Here is a 19,186-nt window from a genome sequence, read left to right as displayed (position 1 = left end):
GGGAGGAGGGTGCATAATGACTCCTGTGCTGTAGGGGGTTGTCTGAACTAACACACATGGATCACCCTCCAGATCTCTTGGATCTGTGTTGGAGCACCCTTTCAGGGCGCAGTATGTAGAAAACGTGTAGTGGGTGAACTAGTCAGGTTTCTTTGAAAGGCAAATCAGGGTGTATCGCAGGCACTTCACACTTTTCAGGTCATGGCTTTGAGGGTCTAAGAAGAGCTAAAGGCAAGAATTTATCTCATAATTCTGCTTTTTACCTATGCTATGTAGCAAGTGCTATTAGCTAGATTTCTTACTTTCCCTCCCTGTTCAGTGATCAGAGTAGGTGGGGAAACACCTGGGGAGATGAGGAGAGCTATAGTCCTGTGCTGCTGAAATCTCAAACTTCTGATTTTGACCAGATGGATAATCAGAGCGCATTTCAGAGTCATAGTATTCTGAGAACGTTATATGATTATTGATGCAAGATTTGTGTGTGTGATGGAATAGAGGAACAAAGACCAAAGGAACTCAAAATATCCAGTAGTCGCCAGAATGTTTACTTTGAAGAGACATACACAAAGACTGACGGTTTGAAATTTTAAGTACAAATCTTATTTGCAGAAGGATATGTGGCGTAATCCATAATGGGGAAAAATTCCTAATAAAAATCAGAAGATATTAGTTGGAAAAGGAAGAATAATCTACTGAGGAACGTTAGTTGGGGGGTCAGTATTTTCTGTCATTTTCTTCCCTCTGTGGATTTAGTTAATCCACAAAATGTTTTTATATAATAGAATCCTGGACTCCCCTCTCGGTTGTTGATATTCCACTTCTGTACACTCAGATGATGTCAGTGATGATAGCTAGCTGTTTTTTTTACACACAAATTTTAATTCTGTCTTATTTTATGGTTAGCATCCAGTTTTCACGAGGAATGTTTTCCCACCCAGAAAACAACAAATCTTGGACTGACCTAGTAATTGTTCTTTCCTATATTTCCTTTGGGCTCATTTGGCTGGTGGATCTGAGTTGTTTTAAACATAATTAGACCATCATAAATCACTCTTGGTTAGCTCACATGTGACATCACCGAGAAAACCCAATGGGACGATTAGAATATGTTTTTGGGCAATCTATCTGTAGCTATGTTAACTATCTTATGAAAATAGAGCCAGTAAACAGTAGTCTTTAGAGTGTGGCAAGCAAAAATATATCACACTGTGGGATTGTCTGTTTAGCAAATTAGATTTTCATACTGCTAATTGCCTTCCTTACAAAGCTGATGAACATTAGCTTAAGAAACAGCAATAAGTTTTATTTTACTGGGCACACGTCAGAGTGCTTGTAATTTAGTAGGGCCACCACACTTTCTGGGCAGGCTATCAAGTAGGATGTTGTAATGATTTGCATGACTACTATAGTAGATGGAAAAATGTAGCTTGTGTTTGTAGCTGTTCCATTAGCATCTTGCACAGTTTGCACTCCTTTGGTACTCTTTAGAGAACCATGTAATAATCCCATCATCTTTTGAAGAGTTCTGTCTGGTGAAATCGAGTAACTATACACCATTTAAAAACCTAGTGCATAATTAAATGATGAGACAAAGGAAAGATTGAGAAAGGCAGATAACCAATAGAATCCTGAAGTTATCAAAACAGATTTCTTGCCAAAGAACTTGGAATTCATCTGGTTCAATTGCTGGAAAAATGCCTGAATTAAAAATTGTCCTATGAGGACCAAGAAAATGGAGCCAAATTCTGGCACTGTACAGTTTTCTCCCAAAATGGACATTAATGCTACAAAAACAGAATAGGGTGAACAACCTCCTGGCCCAATGCTTGACCCCCTACTGTAGGCTGTATCTGCCAAAACAAGATGGAATAGAAGGTCAAAAAATTGGGGGGGAGGGGAAGGTGAGGAGAGGTTGGAAAAGGAGGGTGGTTGGAAAGGAAAAAGCTCATAGACTGTGCCCACTGCCAGCACTGAAACACTCCACTGCTGCTCCACTTGTAAAGCACCTGTTGGCAGCTGTGGAGTAGTTTATAGGTTTTGGGACAGAGTCAGGATAGAAAACTTATGGTCTCTGTTCCCTTATGTGACAAGTGATTTGGTCCTTATTTTAGTAAAATATAAGTCATTCCTGGGCAATAATTACAGCAAGTATAGTGATAAATGTACCTGTTCAGAAATAACAATTGCAATTCTTGCTTTCTAGAAAAAATATAATTAAAGCATATTCAGCTGCATGATTCTAAATGACTAATGTTAATACTCTGTGGCTTGTATCAGCTATGTTGTCTCCTTTTTTTTCCAGAATGGAAAAACAAATACAAGGTTGCATGGAGGGGAAAGAAAATATGACAAAACAATGGTTGATACAGTCATTCAAACACAGTGGCAAGGAGCAGGGTATAAGGGGGATATCTGGCTAATTTTCTGTTTTCTGCAAACTTTATATAGTGCAGTGTACAGAGAAAAAACAGGGAAAATTTTTTAGTCTTTATGACCCAAAATTGGGACTTGTCAGAGATTCAGATTTCTTGAAAACAGTATTTAAGACAGAAATTCTGTTTGGAACTAAGAGTTCAACAAATCGTATGCTATGAAAGTATATAAACTGTTTATCTTCAAATAAGGCTGATTTTTTTGAATGTATTGAAATGAAGTATGTGTGGAAAAGATGTATAAATGTAAAAGTTAACATGATCTAATTTAGGGCACTTACAACATCATGTTTCAATTAAATATCATGGGTAAGGATGTGTTCCTGATAATTGTACCTGTTTTCTAAAATCCATGTGACATATCTTTAATTGATCTCTATGCAGAAACATATTTTTGCATGCTGAACTTTAAATATCTGCATATATTTGAGAAGACTGAAGCCTAAATTTGTGCAACAAAACTGTAGTGGAGCTCAGATCTTTATAAGATTTTTGTATGTAATTTAATAGAAATTTTTACTAAATTCCAATGTAAAAGGCTGGAATTTCTAGATAAGCTATCAACTTGCTTTTGTTGTATTACTACTTCTTAATAGACACTATGGACTATTGAGAGACAGGATATGTGGAAGAGTAAGAAGTGTCTGCACTGATATCTTTAGCAGTTATTATTATATAAGAATATAATATTAATGATTTGTAAGCAAAACTTGCCAGTGAAATCAGTGTTTCAGTCAGTTTTGGAACATCTGAGAAAGCTAATGCAATATTTTGATATGTTAAATTAAATTTCTCAACAAGTAATTTATGTAAAATATTCAATTTAAACATGTTAACATCTTTGCAAACTTTAATGTAAATTCCTTTATAAATACATTTAGTTGAGAATTTTAGCCTTACAATTTATGCCATTCTTCTGTTACAAACTCAGGAAGTAATTTTGTGATCACACACAAAAATCTTCCTAGTCCTGAACCTTATATTATTAGCTTGTGTTGTTATATAGATTATTTTTCCTTAAGAGAAATATACAACAAATATCAATAATATATGTATTTGATATGTATAACATGTCAAGCAGGAAATGGATGATGATTTGTAAATGTAGGTATTTATTATAAGGTGAGCTAAAAAGCTCTCTAGACTCCTTTGACTTTTATTGGCTACAGCTCCATTGACCATAATGGCAATTTAGTAGTTTAGCACACTTGAAGGCATATAGTTAAATTGTAGACACTTCTAATTGTCTGAATCTGAGTTTGAATCCCAACATAGGTGTTTGATAAACAAAATGGAATTAAAACACATGCATATCTAGTCTCATAGATAGGTTAGGTACTTCATAGATATGTTAGATATCATACTGCAGATATGTATATGTACTTTCTTGCTAATCACAAAGGTGTTTGGGCATTTTTGGCAGAATAAAAAAGACAGTGAGAATTTTCCCTCTACTAATGCTTTTGTCAGTGTAAAAGGCTTACTTGGGTGCATACCATGTTGTATCAGGGACTGCCTTACCTGTATTATTCAGGAACTTTGTATAAAGTTGACGTTGAAACTAGTAAATGCTTTGGAATTTAATCCTCCTTTATGTGAACTTTAAAAAACCTTGTTTTCCTATTCTACTTGAAACATTAAGTTTTAGTAGTTCTGAAATAATTGCAATTGGAAACAAAAACCATGCTTAGATTTACATTCAGTAATGGAAAAAAAGAAGTCTTTAATGCTGTAGTGCACCCCATCAAGGCAGAGCCTGCTTCCTGCATGTCCACTAAGAACCTTTCTCCATCAAGTCTGCCGAAGAGTAGGGCCAAAATGCAAATTACATTGGTTCAATAGTTTGTGGGTGGTACATTTCAAAATGGGATTATCACTTCTTTGTATTAGAGTAATTTCTTTGTCTTGCTTGGTTGAACATCTTAGCATGTAATAAGTTGCTTTAGGTGTTAGAGGCTGTTAATTTCAGTGACACTTAAGCTTGGTCATAGTCTGTGCCACTAAAATAAGAAGAGAACATGATCTGGACCTTAAGACAGTGGTATCTGAATTAGAAAAGCGCTAGCAGAACTGAAGCATGTGCCTAATTTCGGTGGAACTTTATGGTATGCATAAAGAAGGGCATTTGCAGATACTCTGACTTGAATAAGAATGCTATCCTGAATCAAGGTACATTTTAAGATTTTTTGAAATTTAACCATGAATCACCAAAAACACATTCTGTATTAGAAAATGTTTGTAATTATTTTTAGTAAAATAATAAATAGATGAAACAGATACATTCAATCATTATAATCAGTATAGTCTTCAGAAACTGTTCTTGCATGTTATAGCATTAATTACTCTGGATAAAAAGAGCACAGCAAGTTCAAAAACATGACGATCTAGTATCTTGAACATGCACATATCCATATTTTCTCATATTTCAAAACTCTTAAAAATTATTATCGTTGTTTTTAGCATCTCTCTATTGCCAGATCTCAAGGATATACTTTTTCCTGTGATCCTGATCAATATATGTTTATCCTGTATATTTATTTTTTTGGAGTGAATGGGGAGCAGGCAAACCTAATGTAAGCAGATGTAAAGAAGCTCTGAAGTGTTCAGAAAGAGTGGAAGGCAACATATGCCGGGAGCATGGGCCAAATGTGGGTGGTAAATTTCTGGACTTTGCATGAGGTGGCAGGTGGGTGGAAAAAAGTGGCAGGACCAATTTTTAAGTCAGGGAGGGATTTTCTAGACCTCTTATTTCTCCCCTCTTCCAGTTCACACCCTCCATTCTTGGACTTGGAAAGTCCCCAGCACGTGTGAACTTAACAGGTGCTCGTGATGAGCAGGAGGAGTGGGAAGAGGAGAAGCAGGGACTTCTCATCAGAGTTCGTGCAAGAACAGGAGCTTCTAGGACAGGATGAAGGACCAGTAAGGCTGAGGCTTGAATAGCCAGCTCAAGAGTCAGCTATAATTTTAACAGCAAGTTCATCTCAACCTCCAGCACTGTCTTGCATAATGGCAGTATCTTTAGGGATTAGTCTTATATGACAAAGAAGCCAGTGCTAACCTGAACTCCCTTCCTTCACTACTTTCAGAAGGAGTTAATATATTTATTTGTGATGCCAGTCAAATGTTCCTGATGATCCTAAGTCAGAAGACTGAGCAAAAACAATGATTAAAATGATCACACAGCTTACGTCCTCACTTTCCCCACCACTCCAGTCAACAGCCGCAATTGCTTAGTTTACTGTCTAAAATCCCTTGTGACTGTTAGAATACGCTTCAGAAGAGTATCTTTATTATATGAGCTGTATAAGTACTGTATCATCAATGATAAGTTTAGTTTTTTACTTGCTTTGCTTTTCAAACTTCAAAATCTATTGGAATCGAGGAAAATTAAACTACTGTTTGTACAAACATTTATTAGGTCTTTTTTTTTTTTTTTTAGGCCTTGTAGAAATTTGCCTGATGCATCCCCTTGATGTAGTGAAAACAAGGTAAGATTCTGCTTCAACAGGTTTTGTTGACACTGGAAGATGTCCAAATTAGGAGCTGTCAAAAAAACAATATTAGAACTTCTCCAAGATAACTTCTCCCTTTAATGGCATTTATATTTACTTACCTTTTTCTAACAGCATTTGACAGATGGAATTTGAATAGCATGACACATTTCTGATTAGAGGTCATCCAAAGGTGTTAAATGCGTTTTATGAAATATATATTTTAACCTAGTAAGGAAATTCTATTATATAAAGATGGTTATAGTTAAATTTGCTTACTATATGTATCATCTGCATTAATGCCTTTATATGTAACTGCAAAATACCTCCAAAATCATTTTCACAGATTTTTAAGACCTGATGAGAGCATTTTTTGTCCCTATTTCTTTTCTGCGTATTTGTTTTTATGGGAGCATAAATGACGAAGTGATCTGGAAAATTTGATCCTCTGATTTTTGTCTTAATATGTTGTTTACTGAGAGAGTAACAAATAGTTGTATTACAAGTATCTTGAATATTCTAGTGTTTTTCTGACCTTTTTAGTTTTCATATCTTTATTCATGAGTGTTCCCATATATGAGAAGCAAACCAGAATGCAGAAGTATACAATAAAGAGGAGCAAATTTGTTTTTCATGCCATATATGTTACATGCAATGCCTATAATTACCATATACTGCTCCCTTAGGGTTCTATCTAGGTCCCAGTCATGCAGATAGGAAAGCTTCACTGGAGATGATTCAGACCCCTCTTAGGGTCTGATTAGGAGGACAGTTGCTGCTGAGATTGTTATCCTACCCATCCTTGTGCCCCCAGTTTTGGTTCAAAGAACATAATATATATCCTTAGATTCACTCATGACTTAGGACATGCCACATACCATACATCATAAAAAGCATTAATTGCACACACGTTCTGATAAGCTGGCAATCAGCAGATGTTCTTTCAGCTTTCTGATAGAAACCATATATACAGTGGACACTCAAATAATGGGGACAGATTTCCCCATTTCTATTCCAGGTTTTCCTGGTTTTTTTTCATCATATTTCTAATAGTGAAAATGCTAATCATATCTGAGAGCCAGAAATGGAAAGCATTAAAGGGGATATTTACAAAGTTGTATCAGCATAAAAATAATAATAAAAATTAGGAACCCTTTAAATATGAAACCTGAATCCATAAACATAGGAATTAATGAAGAAAGCAGAAAGAAATGAAAGAACAGTAGGTGTGTGGGAGAAATCAGGTTGAGATTCAAGGTTAAACTAAGGGGCAGAATGAACTAAAAAAGCCACTAGGAAAATTTCTTCATGTCTTCTGTTTTCTGAACTGCAACTCTGTGGATTCAGGAGACACTTGTATGTTATTTTTCCTGGCATGATCAACATAAAGAAGTAGAGGTGAAAAGCATCCAGGTGCTAGTTTTTCTGTGCCCTGCTGGTGCAAGTATATTCAGATATACTACACAGATTTTGCAGTAATTCTCCTGCTGATGCTAGCATGTGTTAATACTTGTAAATACTTACATCTTGTAAGCCAATGGCAAACCAAGAATGGAACATACTTTTATCTGATCCATCATTCAGTGCCATGTTCCTAACACCATGCCATTGCCTTTCTTTATGTAATAGTCCAAAATTCTCAAAACTGCTATAGCAGATTAATTCTTTGTGTGATGGTTTTGGAGAGGTTCAAATGAAACATAGTCTTAATTATAAACTTTTCATTTAGAAAGTTTTCTAACACATTTTCTTTTACTTTATTGTTGCAGTTTCTTATAAGTACTATTGCACAGTGCACTCACTCCTCTCCAACACAGTATTGATAATCCATCATTTCTTAATCACTTCCAGCTATTAGGCTTTTTTCTTATGCCAAAGTGAAAGGATTCCTAAAAGTACCATTTGTTCCTTAATTTTTATGTTGCTTTGAGTTTTCTGCATTTTTTCTACAAATTGTGTGTTTAGTGAAGAGTCCTGTGGCCTTTTCAATTAGTGGAACTTTATTTGATCTAAGTTAGCATTCTGAAGGAGCTTAGGGAAGATGCCAGAGGCTCACATCTAGTGGATTTGTGGCTCGGGAATCATTGCTTGCTTGTTATGTTTTTTGTGTATGTTTTTAATAAAAAATTAGAGAAAATAAAGTTTCTATTTAAGATTTTGAAACCCTGGAAAATGATTTGGCTCTTTTGTGACAACATTTTGCAATATGTTTGCTGTGTTTAGTAATTTTCTATTATTCTACAGTAACAATACTAAACTTGTTTATCCATAGTACGTTTTGGGGATGGGGAAGGGACAATTCATATAAAAAGTGTGTTTTTATAAGCTGAAACAAGCAAAGTGCTTAATGAAGTGTTTTCTATTAAATGTGTATTTCAAAATAATTTTATTTTGTTCTCAGTTAGAACACCAAAGAAGATCACTACTTTAATAAGTTCACATAAATGATCTAGATAAATGGAGATAGCTGTAATCAATTATTTTAGCCCTATGAATCCCCCTTCTTCTTTGAAATAAATCTCTCTTCTCAATTAAAACGCCTGTTTGTGTAGTTTATGATGAGAGACTATTCAAGAATTTGTGCTAGATTTGTTAGTCTCACAGTATCACAAAGAACTTTTGTTAATTGTTTTATGTGTTAGGTATCCTTATGATGAATTTAGTCGCCTGTAAATTAAATAAAGTACTGAACCTCTGTTCTTGTCCTCCTCAATACAAGTAAATTTTACAGTATTCAGTAAGTATTCATTATTCTTGTGTCCTCCTAAGTATGAACAGGGAGAGCAGTAGCAACATCTTTTTGGTACAGATATAGTCCAGACTTAGAAGGTCCTCTTTTTGATCAGGAAACCTAGATGATCTTTGTTTATTGGAAAGCTTCTGAGGAGAAAGTATCTTAATCTGAATAAAGAGTTACTTCTCCTTTGTGGACCCTTTTTCTGGGTCTTAAGTGTGTTGTGGGCTGTAATGTCATTTTCATCCATAAGACTTACCAGAAGATGACAAAAAGTATGCTTGATCATGATATGTAGCACAAGACTTTGTTATATATGTTACTTTAAAACTAAAAACAGAAAAGAGTTTTTCCAGCTAGAGGATATGCTTTGTGTCCAACTGGCATATGTTTCAGTTTAAGCAAATGTACAAAATTCATAACTTAACAACCTTTTATTGTTGGAAAATGAATACTTGTGCAACAGCTGACAGGAATAGTCAAAGAATAACTAAGGAAGAGAATTATGGGGAGTTGTCTGCCGTCAAGGGCAAGCTAGCATTGTTTGAGGGATCAGGCAAGTAAGCCTGCGTGATAACTGGAAGATGTTACTGTTTTCTGTCTGATGGCTCTGGGTTCTGATCTCATTTGGTCTCACAGCCTTGAACATTTTTAAAGTGTTAGAAAATAACTGTTCAATTTTTTAATTTTCCTACTATTGAGTTGCTAGCATAAAACTGTTGTTTTCAGGAGCAGGGAACAAAGCTTGGTACCTCCCAGACTGCACACACCAACAGATAATTTTCCTCGCTATTACGTTTTACCGCCTCAAAAGAATGGATGCAACCATATTGCAGCATTAGGAATTACAGATTCCATCACTAGAAATAAAATTTTGGCTATTATTTCCTCAGGTTTCTAGTGGATTACCATTATATGTGCTTCCTCTCTTTTTCGGTGATTATCACCAGTATTTATACAGCTGAATTTTAGTGGCTCCAGTAGTCTTGAAAACAAATTTTAAAGTTGTCTGTGCAAGTATTCATAAAAACTGTGAAATGTACCTTTAAGTAGGAATATGCATTTTGGATGTGGCTTGGTGTTGTGTAGTTAGGAAATGGAAACCATACTTTGTAAATTTTTAACAATTGTTTCTACATGAGAAAAATTAATAGAAAACAAAAACAAAGAAATTTGTGATTAAGTGCTTTGAAATAGTAGAGAAAAAATTAAAAAAAATCACCAGAAACTTTCAGATACCTAACACATCTGAGAAGATTTGTGTCTGAAAGTCCCATGGACAGGAAAAATGTTATAGGGTCTGGATAAATCATTTACTTATCTCTTTGTGACATTGTGGCAATAACTTGATGTCACTACACACTTTGAGACAAGTATTTGAAAAAAAGACAGTTTCTGTCATATGAGGCTAATGCAAAATTGTGCTCTAAATCTTTATTGACTTAGTGGAGGCAGGTTACTTCATACCACTTGAGGATTTAGGTTTGTATTTTTTTTTACTTTCAGATCATATATTTGAAGTGTTAAATATTATCATAAACCAACTACCATCTAAAGGGAATTAGAGAAAGTCTAGTTTATTGTTGTATCAAGACAATCATCAGGAGAACTTGTGTCATAACAAGTATATATTCAACAATGTTTTTATGCTTCTCTGGTTAATTCAAGCTTTAGATGCATTTGAGTATTTTTATTCTTTATTTTAACAATCACTTCTATTTTCAGACATTATTGTGCCCTTGTAACACAGCCTCATATTAGGATGGCTGTGTGCAAACTGGAAAGCAATGACCAAGAGAGAAGCCAGGAGGAGTTCTTTCAAAATCTTTTCCTTCAGTTTCTCAGGAGAATAAAGGAAATTCTGTTACTAACTATACCCCTTAAAAAGTACAACATATACCTCTCTGAATTCAGCTTGTTTTACTGAACAACCTATTTGACCTCCCCATTATTTTTCTTAAAGCTGTTTCCCACCTTTTGCAAAATCTAGGGAAGATGCAATCCATGCTGTTTCCACTTTAAGGAAGTGGAATCTTTATAGGAATGAGAAACTGAGTTCCTATCTTTTGTTCAATCCAGAATATCAGCATTAAGAAAATGAGGCCAATAATTCTCGGCAAATTTTGAGAAAGTTTTCATCTAGTCATCATGTAGATTTTACAGTTTGCCACTCTTTCTGCAACAATCCAGACCAACATCATGGATCTAAAACCCTGAATTTAGAAAATATTTGGGATCTAAATGCAGATTTGGACTCTGTGTTGCAGACTCATTTCTAGTCAGCAACTGTTCTGCTGATTTTTGTGTGTGTTTGTCCATTTTGTTCCTTTGTTGCAATTTTTGTCATTTTGGTCTTATTAGAAAAGTTCAGCTTACTACATGTGTTTCCGATCTCATTCCATCTGTTGTTTTGCAAGAACTACTTCCTTTATATCATTAATTCCTCTTTGATTTTTGGTCTTTTTTGTTTAAATGAGCAGTAGTGGAGTCTATTTCTGAAAAATTTTCGTTTAAAGAAGAGTTCATTGTCCTTATACAATGTTACCATTTCCAAATGATCATAACGCACTTTGTTCACATCAGGCTGTGTTAAGTTGATGTTACTTGATGGAAACTGCTCTAGTTAGATTCATAATAGTTTAAGCAGAAAATAGTCTTCCTGTCCTGGGAAAATTATCAGGATACCAAGCAATACTGAATTGGAATGAAAAGCTGAACTCTCAGAAGACTGTTAAAAAAACATTGAGTTTTAGCCAATGAAACTTTTTATTTAACTCATTTTGAATTTTGGAAGTTTTCACTTCAGTTTCAATTTCTTTGAAATGAAAAATCAATTTGAACCAGGAAAACAAAAGTGTTGGATCAAAAATGTAGAAAGGAATATCCTTTATCATCTAAAAAAGCATATAAAAATGTAGTGAAACTGATCCTTTCCTGAGAAAAGTTTTTTGATTTGGGGGGAAAAAAGCCTGGTAAAAATAATCCTTGACCAACTCAATTTAATGTTCTTATTTCAACCAAATGTCAAGGCTTTTCTCTGGGATTAGTCTTACTTGATTTATCAGTGGCCTTCGGCACAATCGTTCCTAGGGTCTGTGCGCATATTCTAGCTGATACTCTGTTTTTGGCATTTAAAGTTCAGCATTTAAATAGTTTGAATATTTCCTTACAGATCCTTCATTCCAAGTTGTATATAATAAGAACTTATCTCAAGTTTACAATAATTTGGATGTGGATATGATCCAGGGCTCGGTAATTTGCCCTTTGTTTTCCTTCTCCATACAATCTGTTAGGAATTAATAAGGGCACGTGGGCTAATAATTCCAGCTAGATATACTATTCCAATTTAAATCCTTCCCTGAATTAAAGAACAGTATTGATGTGCAGTGTTAAACAGATGCTCTGATTTGCAGTGCTGGTCAAAGTGATTTCTGTTCCTATAGTCCTTTTTGTATTTATAGGCACACCATATGTATATTTTGTAAAGACTGTTGAGATCCTTTGGGATAAAAAGAGCTGTATAAATGCAATTTCATCATCTCCTCATGTGATACTATGTTATCTGTGGTCTAACAGAAGTGCTTAATACTACCCTATTTCAAATCAGTGTAGTTTTTGTGGAAAACTTGTATGATTTAGTGTTCCTTGATTTTAGAATAATCATATCCCTGCTCTTATAGAATCCAAATTTGTACATCATCAAAACAGACTGTTGGATCTCTTTTCTCAAGTTTTTCCCTGATATTTTTTTAAATGATGATTCTGTATGTGAAAATTGGTCAAATGGATGATTTTGATCGCACATTCTACTGTATACTGTGTATTTTTATGAATAATAGGTGCTTTTTAAAACATCTGAAATCCCATAAAATATTCAATTCCATTTGACAGAATTGGCGTGATGCTGCTGTGCTTTAGTTTACATGTTATCTTTGCCATTTCATTGGCCATACAAAAACTACTCTTAATCTCTAGATTTACTTGTGAGCTGTAACAGTGTGGAATTTCTAACACCTGCCAAATAACCCGTGTCCACCTTTGACAGGCTCAAGATAGAATAATAATCTCCATTTCCCTTTTAAAGGATCCTTTCCTGGTTTCTACGGTTATTAGGGGGATAAAATAAAATGAATGAAAACTTCAGACTCCTCATTAGCTATCTGCATTGTGGAAGTGTGCACCTGGCCAGCCCTGTACACTGGAAGGAAGCGAAGTGGCACTCTGTACAGGGAGGCAGTGGCGGGACTGTCGTAGAAGACTTGAGGAGAGCAGCAGTAGCAGATGGTGGGGTGAGCTTTTCAGGAGATGAAGCAAGTGAAAAGTCTCCTGCAGAGGGCAAGGGAGAAAGAATGCCTGAGGAGGAACCAGGACTGACAAGAGGAAATCTGTGATAATTTTCTTACACATTTTCTTTTTAGTCTAATAGGTTTGGGTGGTGTGTTTTGGATTTTTGGAACCAAACTGGATCAAAGCTGATTTTGAATGGCCTTAGTGCTCTCCAAAAAGTAGCCTATGTTTTGGTTCAGGAACTTTGTTTGGTGCATCTTTCCATCTGTCTTTTTACACACCTCAAGCACAGCTCTGTCTGGTAGAACTCTTTACAGATGATTGCTTGTGCAGTTGACTCTAGGAACAAATCAAAATCATGCTAAAAGACTTGTCAAATACTACTTGTTCTACTAGTGACAACCCTTTTGACTATGGACATTTGCAGAATTTAAACATGGATTTTTGCTCTTCACAATTTTATACTCATTGTTTTGCCTTTCATCCAGTTTGGACAATGAGCTAGAATAGTTCATTTCAGTTCCCTTTAATGTATGTTTTGCTTTCATTCTAATGCAATAGCACAATACTCTTTCTGTGTTTGTATTTCCAATACTTACTGAGATCGGGTACCAGCTTCATATAAATATTCCCTGGCAACTACAAGGGCAGAACTTGTAATTTGACAGGAGCCTGAGGGTTTCCCTTCTATAATCTGCATATATATATATTTACATCTTTTAAAGATAAATGTACACAGACGCATTTGGTTGTACTGCTACAGTATATTCCTTGATAGAGAAGGGGAAGTTACTTGATGTTTAAGTTCACTAGCAGTGGAAAAACCTGCAGTTGATTAGCTATGTCCTCATGCTGCAGTTACAAGAGGGTGGTGTGGACTGCATTTTATGATTTCATGGGCTGCACATTGTGCACTCCTGGTTTAAATCCAAGAAAGCACTGAATTTTTTTCCTTCCTTTTGTTTTTATCTTAATTTTATAAAAATATTTCCTTTCATAATATGAGACCTCTTCCAGGCAGAGTAGGAAAATGTGACAATAAGCTCCAAAACAGTAACAGTGGGGGGAGAACCCTATCATGGGTTACAGATATGGCAAAATGCTTTTTTTTTGATAGCACTATCTGATAGGGAAAGGAAGGAAAGGGATAGGACTAGGACATATAGGACTAGACACTCTCTAAAATGTGCTCATCTTACAGTTTGGCTGCTTCTCTATTTAGAACCTACCAAAGAAATAAGAGATAGTAAGAATCACTTGCATTCTCTTTGTATTGTCTCAAGGTATACATATGCATATGTACATACATATACATGTGACCAAATCTTCATGACAAAAATTAAATTTGAAACATTTTGGACATGTGCGGGGGTCAGGCTGACAGTTCTGGAGAAGTATAACCTTATTTGTATAGAAAATACTATAAAGATGGACAAAAAGCCTGCTGACACAATTGCACTCATTTGACTAAATCCTAAGTTGGAGGAATCATGTCTGATATTAGGGTAAAGAATTGAGTTCCCGTAATTTATTTAGTTCTTGATTCTCTGCTGTCACCACTAGCAGGTAGGCCAGTTATGGCATGGTTTTTAGTATAGTACTGATGAATTGGGATGCTGAGATACCGATTCCCACTAAATAAAGCTGTGACATTCTCTGTGGATCGTTATAAATGTTTAAGCCATTTAGCTTGCCTTTCAATAGCTTTTAAGCAATAGCTTTAATAGTAGTTTTCTCTTGATTTCTGATTATTTTTCATTAGATTTTTGTATGTACTTTGAAACATCTCCATGTAAGTATATCTTTCCAAATATCTTAGCATTTCATAATGATTTATTTAGATTACGACAGCCTAAGGATACCCATTTTACTGCTGTACAGAAAAGAAAAAAAAAGAAATTACCATACTTTACACATCAAGGAACTAGAAGAAATTACAGATTGCAGGCAGGTCTCTTTTTAATTGTGTGCCTTTTTTGAGTTAAATAAATTGCCTTCATGCTCCTTACACTCTAACAGTGAGAAAGAAATATATCTGATAGAGTTTGAGTGTTTCAATATAATGTGGACCACCCTGTACATCATTTATAAATCTGGCCTATTGATTCTGGAGGTGGGAGATCTGTTTGCCTATTCATCTGCTAGTGCAGGGCAATGAGGAAAGTTACCAAAACCACCAGCATTTTATCCATGTCTGTACTGGATGCAGTTGAGTCCAGTTTAGTGGAACCAGCACTTAAAATCACAGCCAGTTCCCACATCAGGTGTTACCATCATGCCCTGCCTCCTGCCACTGCTGTACCAACACTCTGAAACCCCCTTTCCAATGCCACATTCAGCAGACCATGCTCTCCTCTTCCTCTGGTCCTCCCATGCTGCCTGTCAGGAGGCAAATCCCCAGCATGGGATGAGCTTTCAGGCCGAGCACGGACCAGCTTCATCCCCTTCTCTGTAATTCCTACTTGTCCTCTCCTTCCCCTCTGCCTTCTTAGGACAACAGGGCAGGAAGGAAAGAGGAACGAAAGCCTTCTGCGCATCTTCAGACATCCCTGCCTCTGCACTCCCTGACTTCACACCCAGGGCTGACTGTTAGCTGCTTGGCCCCAAACCACAGATTTTGGGCAGCCTATTTTAAAGTGTGCCAGGTGACAAGCTGCCTCTATTTCCCTTGGGAGGCTCTTGCACAGCCTACTAGTTCTTACAGCCATGAAGTCTTTTCCAATGTTAATTTGAAACTTTCCATTATGTAATTTCATCCCTAACAACTACGTATACTCCTTTCTACTGTACATTGTTCCTCTTTCCCTTTGTTTATTCCCTTTAGACACAGTAGATGCATGACGTGCCCCCATTTTCTTTCCCCCAAGCTTAAATTAGGATTAGATAATTAAAGAGGCTCTTTAATAATCTTCTGTCTGTATCAATCCTTCATTTAAAATACAATGATACAAGTGAAACCGTGGGGGATATTGTGGAATGAGAGCAAGGGAGGAAAACAGAAAGTGGAGGGCTAGGAGGTGAGAAAGTACATGGGATTCTATTTACAAGAAAAATACACGCTGAAAATAAGTATTTAAAATGGGAATTGGGGAGTGGAAGTGAACAGATGTTAGCACAGTTAGAAAAGCAGTCTAGAGACAAAGAAATGGGATAGTTTTTAAAATGTCTGCATTTTAAAGTAATATTTAAAATAAGGATTGAACAGCTGGGAAAGGTTACATAGGCTATAAGTTGGAGACATCTATGCTGTGCATAAGGTTTTTTCAAAACAATCTAACAAAGCAGCTGGGTGAGTTATTAACAGATGTTAATGATTTGTCAGCGGTATAAAACATTAAGATCACATTCATGGGTAGACCATGGTCATGCCTGATTTCTAACCCATGGACAAAAATTTTGGGTTAGACCACTGTCATGCCTGATTTCTAACCATGGATGGAACATGCCGAAAATAAAGCAAGCAAGGAACCACTTTGTTTAAAAAAAATAACAAAAGCTATATTTACTTTTATTAGTATTTGGTCATGTAGTGAAACTAGTGGGAGATCATTTAAGTATCAGAAATCACTATAAAACATCTTCATTTACAATAAAAAGAAAAGCAGTTACCTACCTCTTTACATTGCGTTGTTTTTTACTTGTATGCAAGCTAGCTTTTAGAAGCTATGCACACAAGAGAAGACAGTTGTATATGTTGGAAGCACAATATAAATGTAGCAATGCCAATAATTCTCTCAGAGAAGTTGGCCATTAGTGCTGTATTTAAGTATGTCCCTAAAATAACTGCATTAGGCCAATGGGTGCCAAGTAAATCTATAAATAAATAAAAAGAGAGATAATATCTTTATGAACTATGCTTTTTGCATGTTTTTACTAGCAGATGCATCACTGTGTATTCTAGGTCTAGAGGGGGTTTTGAGAAACAAGAGTCTTCATGTTGAGTAGGATGCGAGTAAAATACCATCTCCAAAATAATCTTGGCACAATAGAGCTTTCTTTTGAATTTATTTCTCAAGAGAGTAAAAAAAAAAAAAAAAACCTAAGGAAATATTTGCAAGTTTTTAACTGCTGCAATGTTGTAGTAAACTGATGACTCCCTGGTGAGAAGACAATGGGTTTGATTGTGCTTTTACAACCCGAGCTGAGCGAGGGGCAGAACATAGTGGCACCAGCCCAAGAGCAGCACGCAGAAGGAATTGTGCCTCTCTGAGGTGCAGTTCCTTCCTGGCTGCCCCTTGTCCCTGATGGGCAGTAATGGATTGTTGATCCTTAGCAGTATTAACTTCTCAGAACTATGAAAGGTGCTGCTATTTCTTATCCTTTGCTATCCATTTCCCAAAATCTGGAACAGGGACAAAATGGTACCTGAGAATCCTCTGTGTACTGGCTGCCGCATACCTGTCTGCAGGGGAGAGATTAGAAAGTGCTGGAGTGTCCACACGCACATGTTGTTGTTCAGTGTCTGTAATTGCGAGAAGGGACAAATACTTTTGAATGCTACATGTGCTACTATCCATCTGGCATCTGCTCAGATTTTAACTTCCTCTGTAGCAACTTAAGCCAGGCTGGTTTCTCCTAGAAGGTGAGTTGGCTACTTCTTTTTGGAAACAATATTTCTTGCTATGGTTTTCGACTTCAGTATTCGTACCCACGGGACTTCTCTGCATGAGTTTAGAGCACTGTAAGCACTGACGTCCTTGTGCTAGGAACAGAGACTTGTATCATAGCCTCTCATTTGTCGGCGACTCTGGATGGTGTGAGTTAGGAGAAAATAACAGCATCCTTGGCTGGTGGGGAATGTTATTTCTCTCTTTGAGTAGAGTAGAGTACCAGGCTCCCTTAAAGAAGCCTGTATGACTTTATTCAGGAATCTTTATATTAACAATCACACTATTTGTTTAGGATCTCACCTGTGAAAAAAGCAGGGGTGGTGGTGGTTGTGGAAGGTTCATATCCTTTCTTGTTTATTTACATTCAGTAAAGAAAATTTAGAAGATTTAAAGAATTTTTTTTCAATATTTTCCCCATATATTTAAAGTCCATGTCTCGTCAGCCTTGAAAGCTATAGAGAACATGAAAAACCTGTCCGAATTATGACATAGATGTACAGAGGAAGCAGAACTTAAATGGAGGTCTTAATGAGTTGGTATTGCATTTAAATTGCTTCAACTTTTGCTTGCACGGTTGCATCTACTCTTGTTTGATTTGAATTCCTAAAAGGCACCAAAATAAATAGGTCTCTAAGGTGGAGATGCATAAACTGACAGGACTGACCTCAGAATCTCTGAGAGTCACATTTTGCAGGCCACTTGGACTAATCTAAGAGACTGCTGATGCTAAAAGGAGCGGCCTCTCTTTCTCTTCACTCCCAGCTGTTTCTTAGCAGGTTAGTGAGCCAAATCAACTCAACACAAGAATCAGACAAGTGTCAGAGTGTGATGGGAGGAAGAAGGACAACACAACTGGGAATTGGGATGGGAAAAGTGCCTTTAGACAGCAGGAAGTTTTTAGATGAGCTCGACTGTCTCATGAAACTTTTCACTAAGCAAGTCAGTCACAACCTGGAAAGATCAAATTAAATAGTTCTGAGATTGCTAAATTGGAATATAAATTAGGAAAGGAAGACCAAAAAAGAAAAATCTTTTCAGACTTTTTTTATATCTCAGAAAAAAGTGAGAAAAGGCATCTTTAATTTGAAGTTGTGGTTCCATGAGAATTTAAGCTCGGTTATTTTGGGATTACATTTGTCCTCTTGACACTTAATAGCCATGCAGGGACAGTTCAGGGAGTTGAGTCAGTGGAAAATTGATCAATTAATCACTTTCTGGTTGGGTTTCTTTTTGGCCAGCTTTGTTTCCTGAGTTAGTTCCTCACACAATTGCATAAGAGGCAATACCAGAGCGAGGAAGGGGGCAACTCATCAGTGGCAACCGCAGAACCTTGTGCTAAAAGTATGTATGAAAGACATATGTGTTTACACTGTCACTTAGAGTGGAGTATAATATTACACCTGCTCTGATGTGAGGATGGTCTGATACTGAAAGAGTTAGTCCTGCTCCTTATTCTCTCCTACCAACTTGCTTCTCTAGTGTTGGTAATATAGTCCCACCATTTCCCTTGTATCAGATCTAGCAATTGCAAAACTTCAGGGTAAGCTGATTCAGCTTGCTGATATGTCAGAAAATTAAGCTATCAAAAAAGCATTTCTTTCTAGTGGCTTCATACCATTAGATCAGCCCAGC

General features: G+C 36.2%; 1 protein-coding gene across 1 annotated transcript in view; it reads left to right on the top strand.

Moving 5' to 3' along the window:
- The window catches only part of SLC25A21 (solute carrier family 25 member 21), a 265,493-nt gene that overhangs the window by 143,245 nt on the left and 103,062 nt on the right, over positions 1-19,186 (top strand). Inside the window, exon 2 of the mRNA XM_067296757.1 lies at positions 5,872-5,920. Within this exon, the coding sequence (XP_067152858.1) occupies positions 5,872-5,920 (49 nt within the window). The remainder of the gene's footprint in view (positions 1-5,871; positions 5,921-19,186) is intronic.

This window comes from Apteryx mantelli, chromosome 4, assembly GCF_036417845.1.
Source record: "Apteryx mantelli isolate bAptMan1 chromosome 4, bAptMan1.hap1, whole genome shotgun sequence".
Lineage (NCBI taxonomy): Eukaryota > Metazoa > Chordata > Aves > Apterygiformes > Apterygidae > Apteryx > Apteryx mantelli.
Note: the sequence above shows the minus strand (reverse complement) of the source record. Positions and strands in the feature narration are given on the sequence as shown.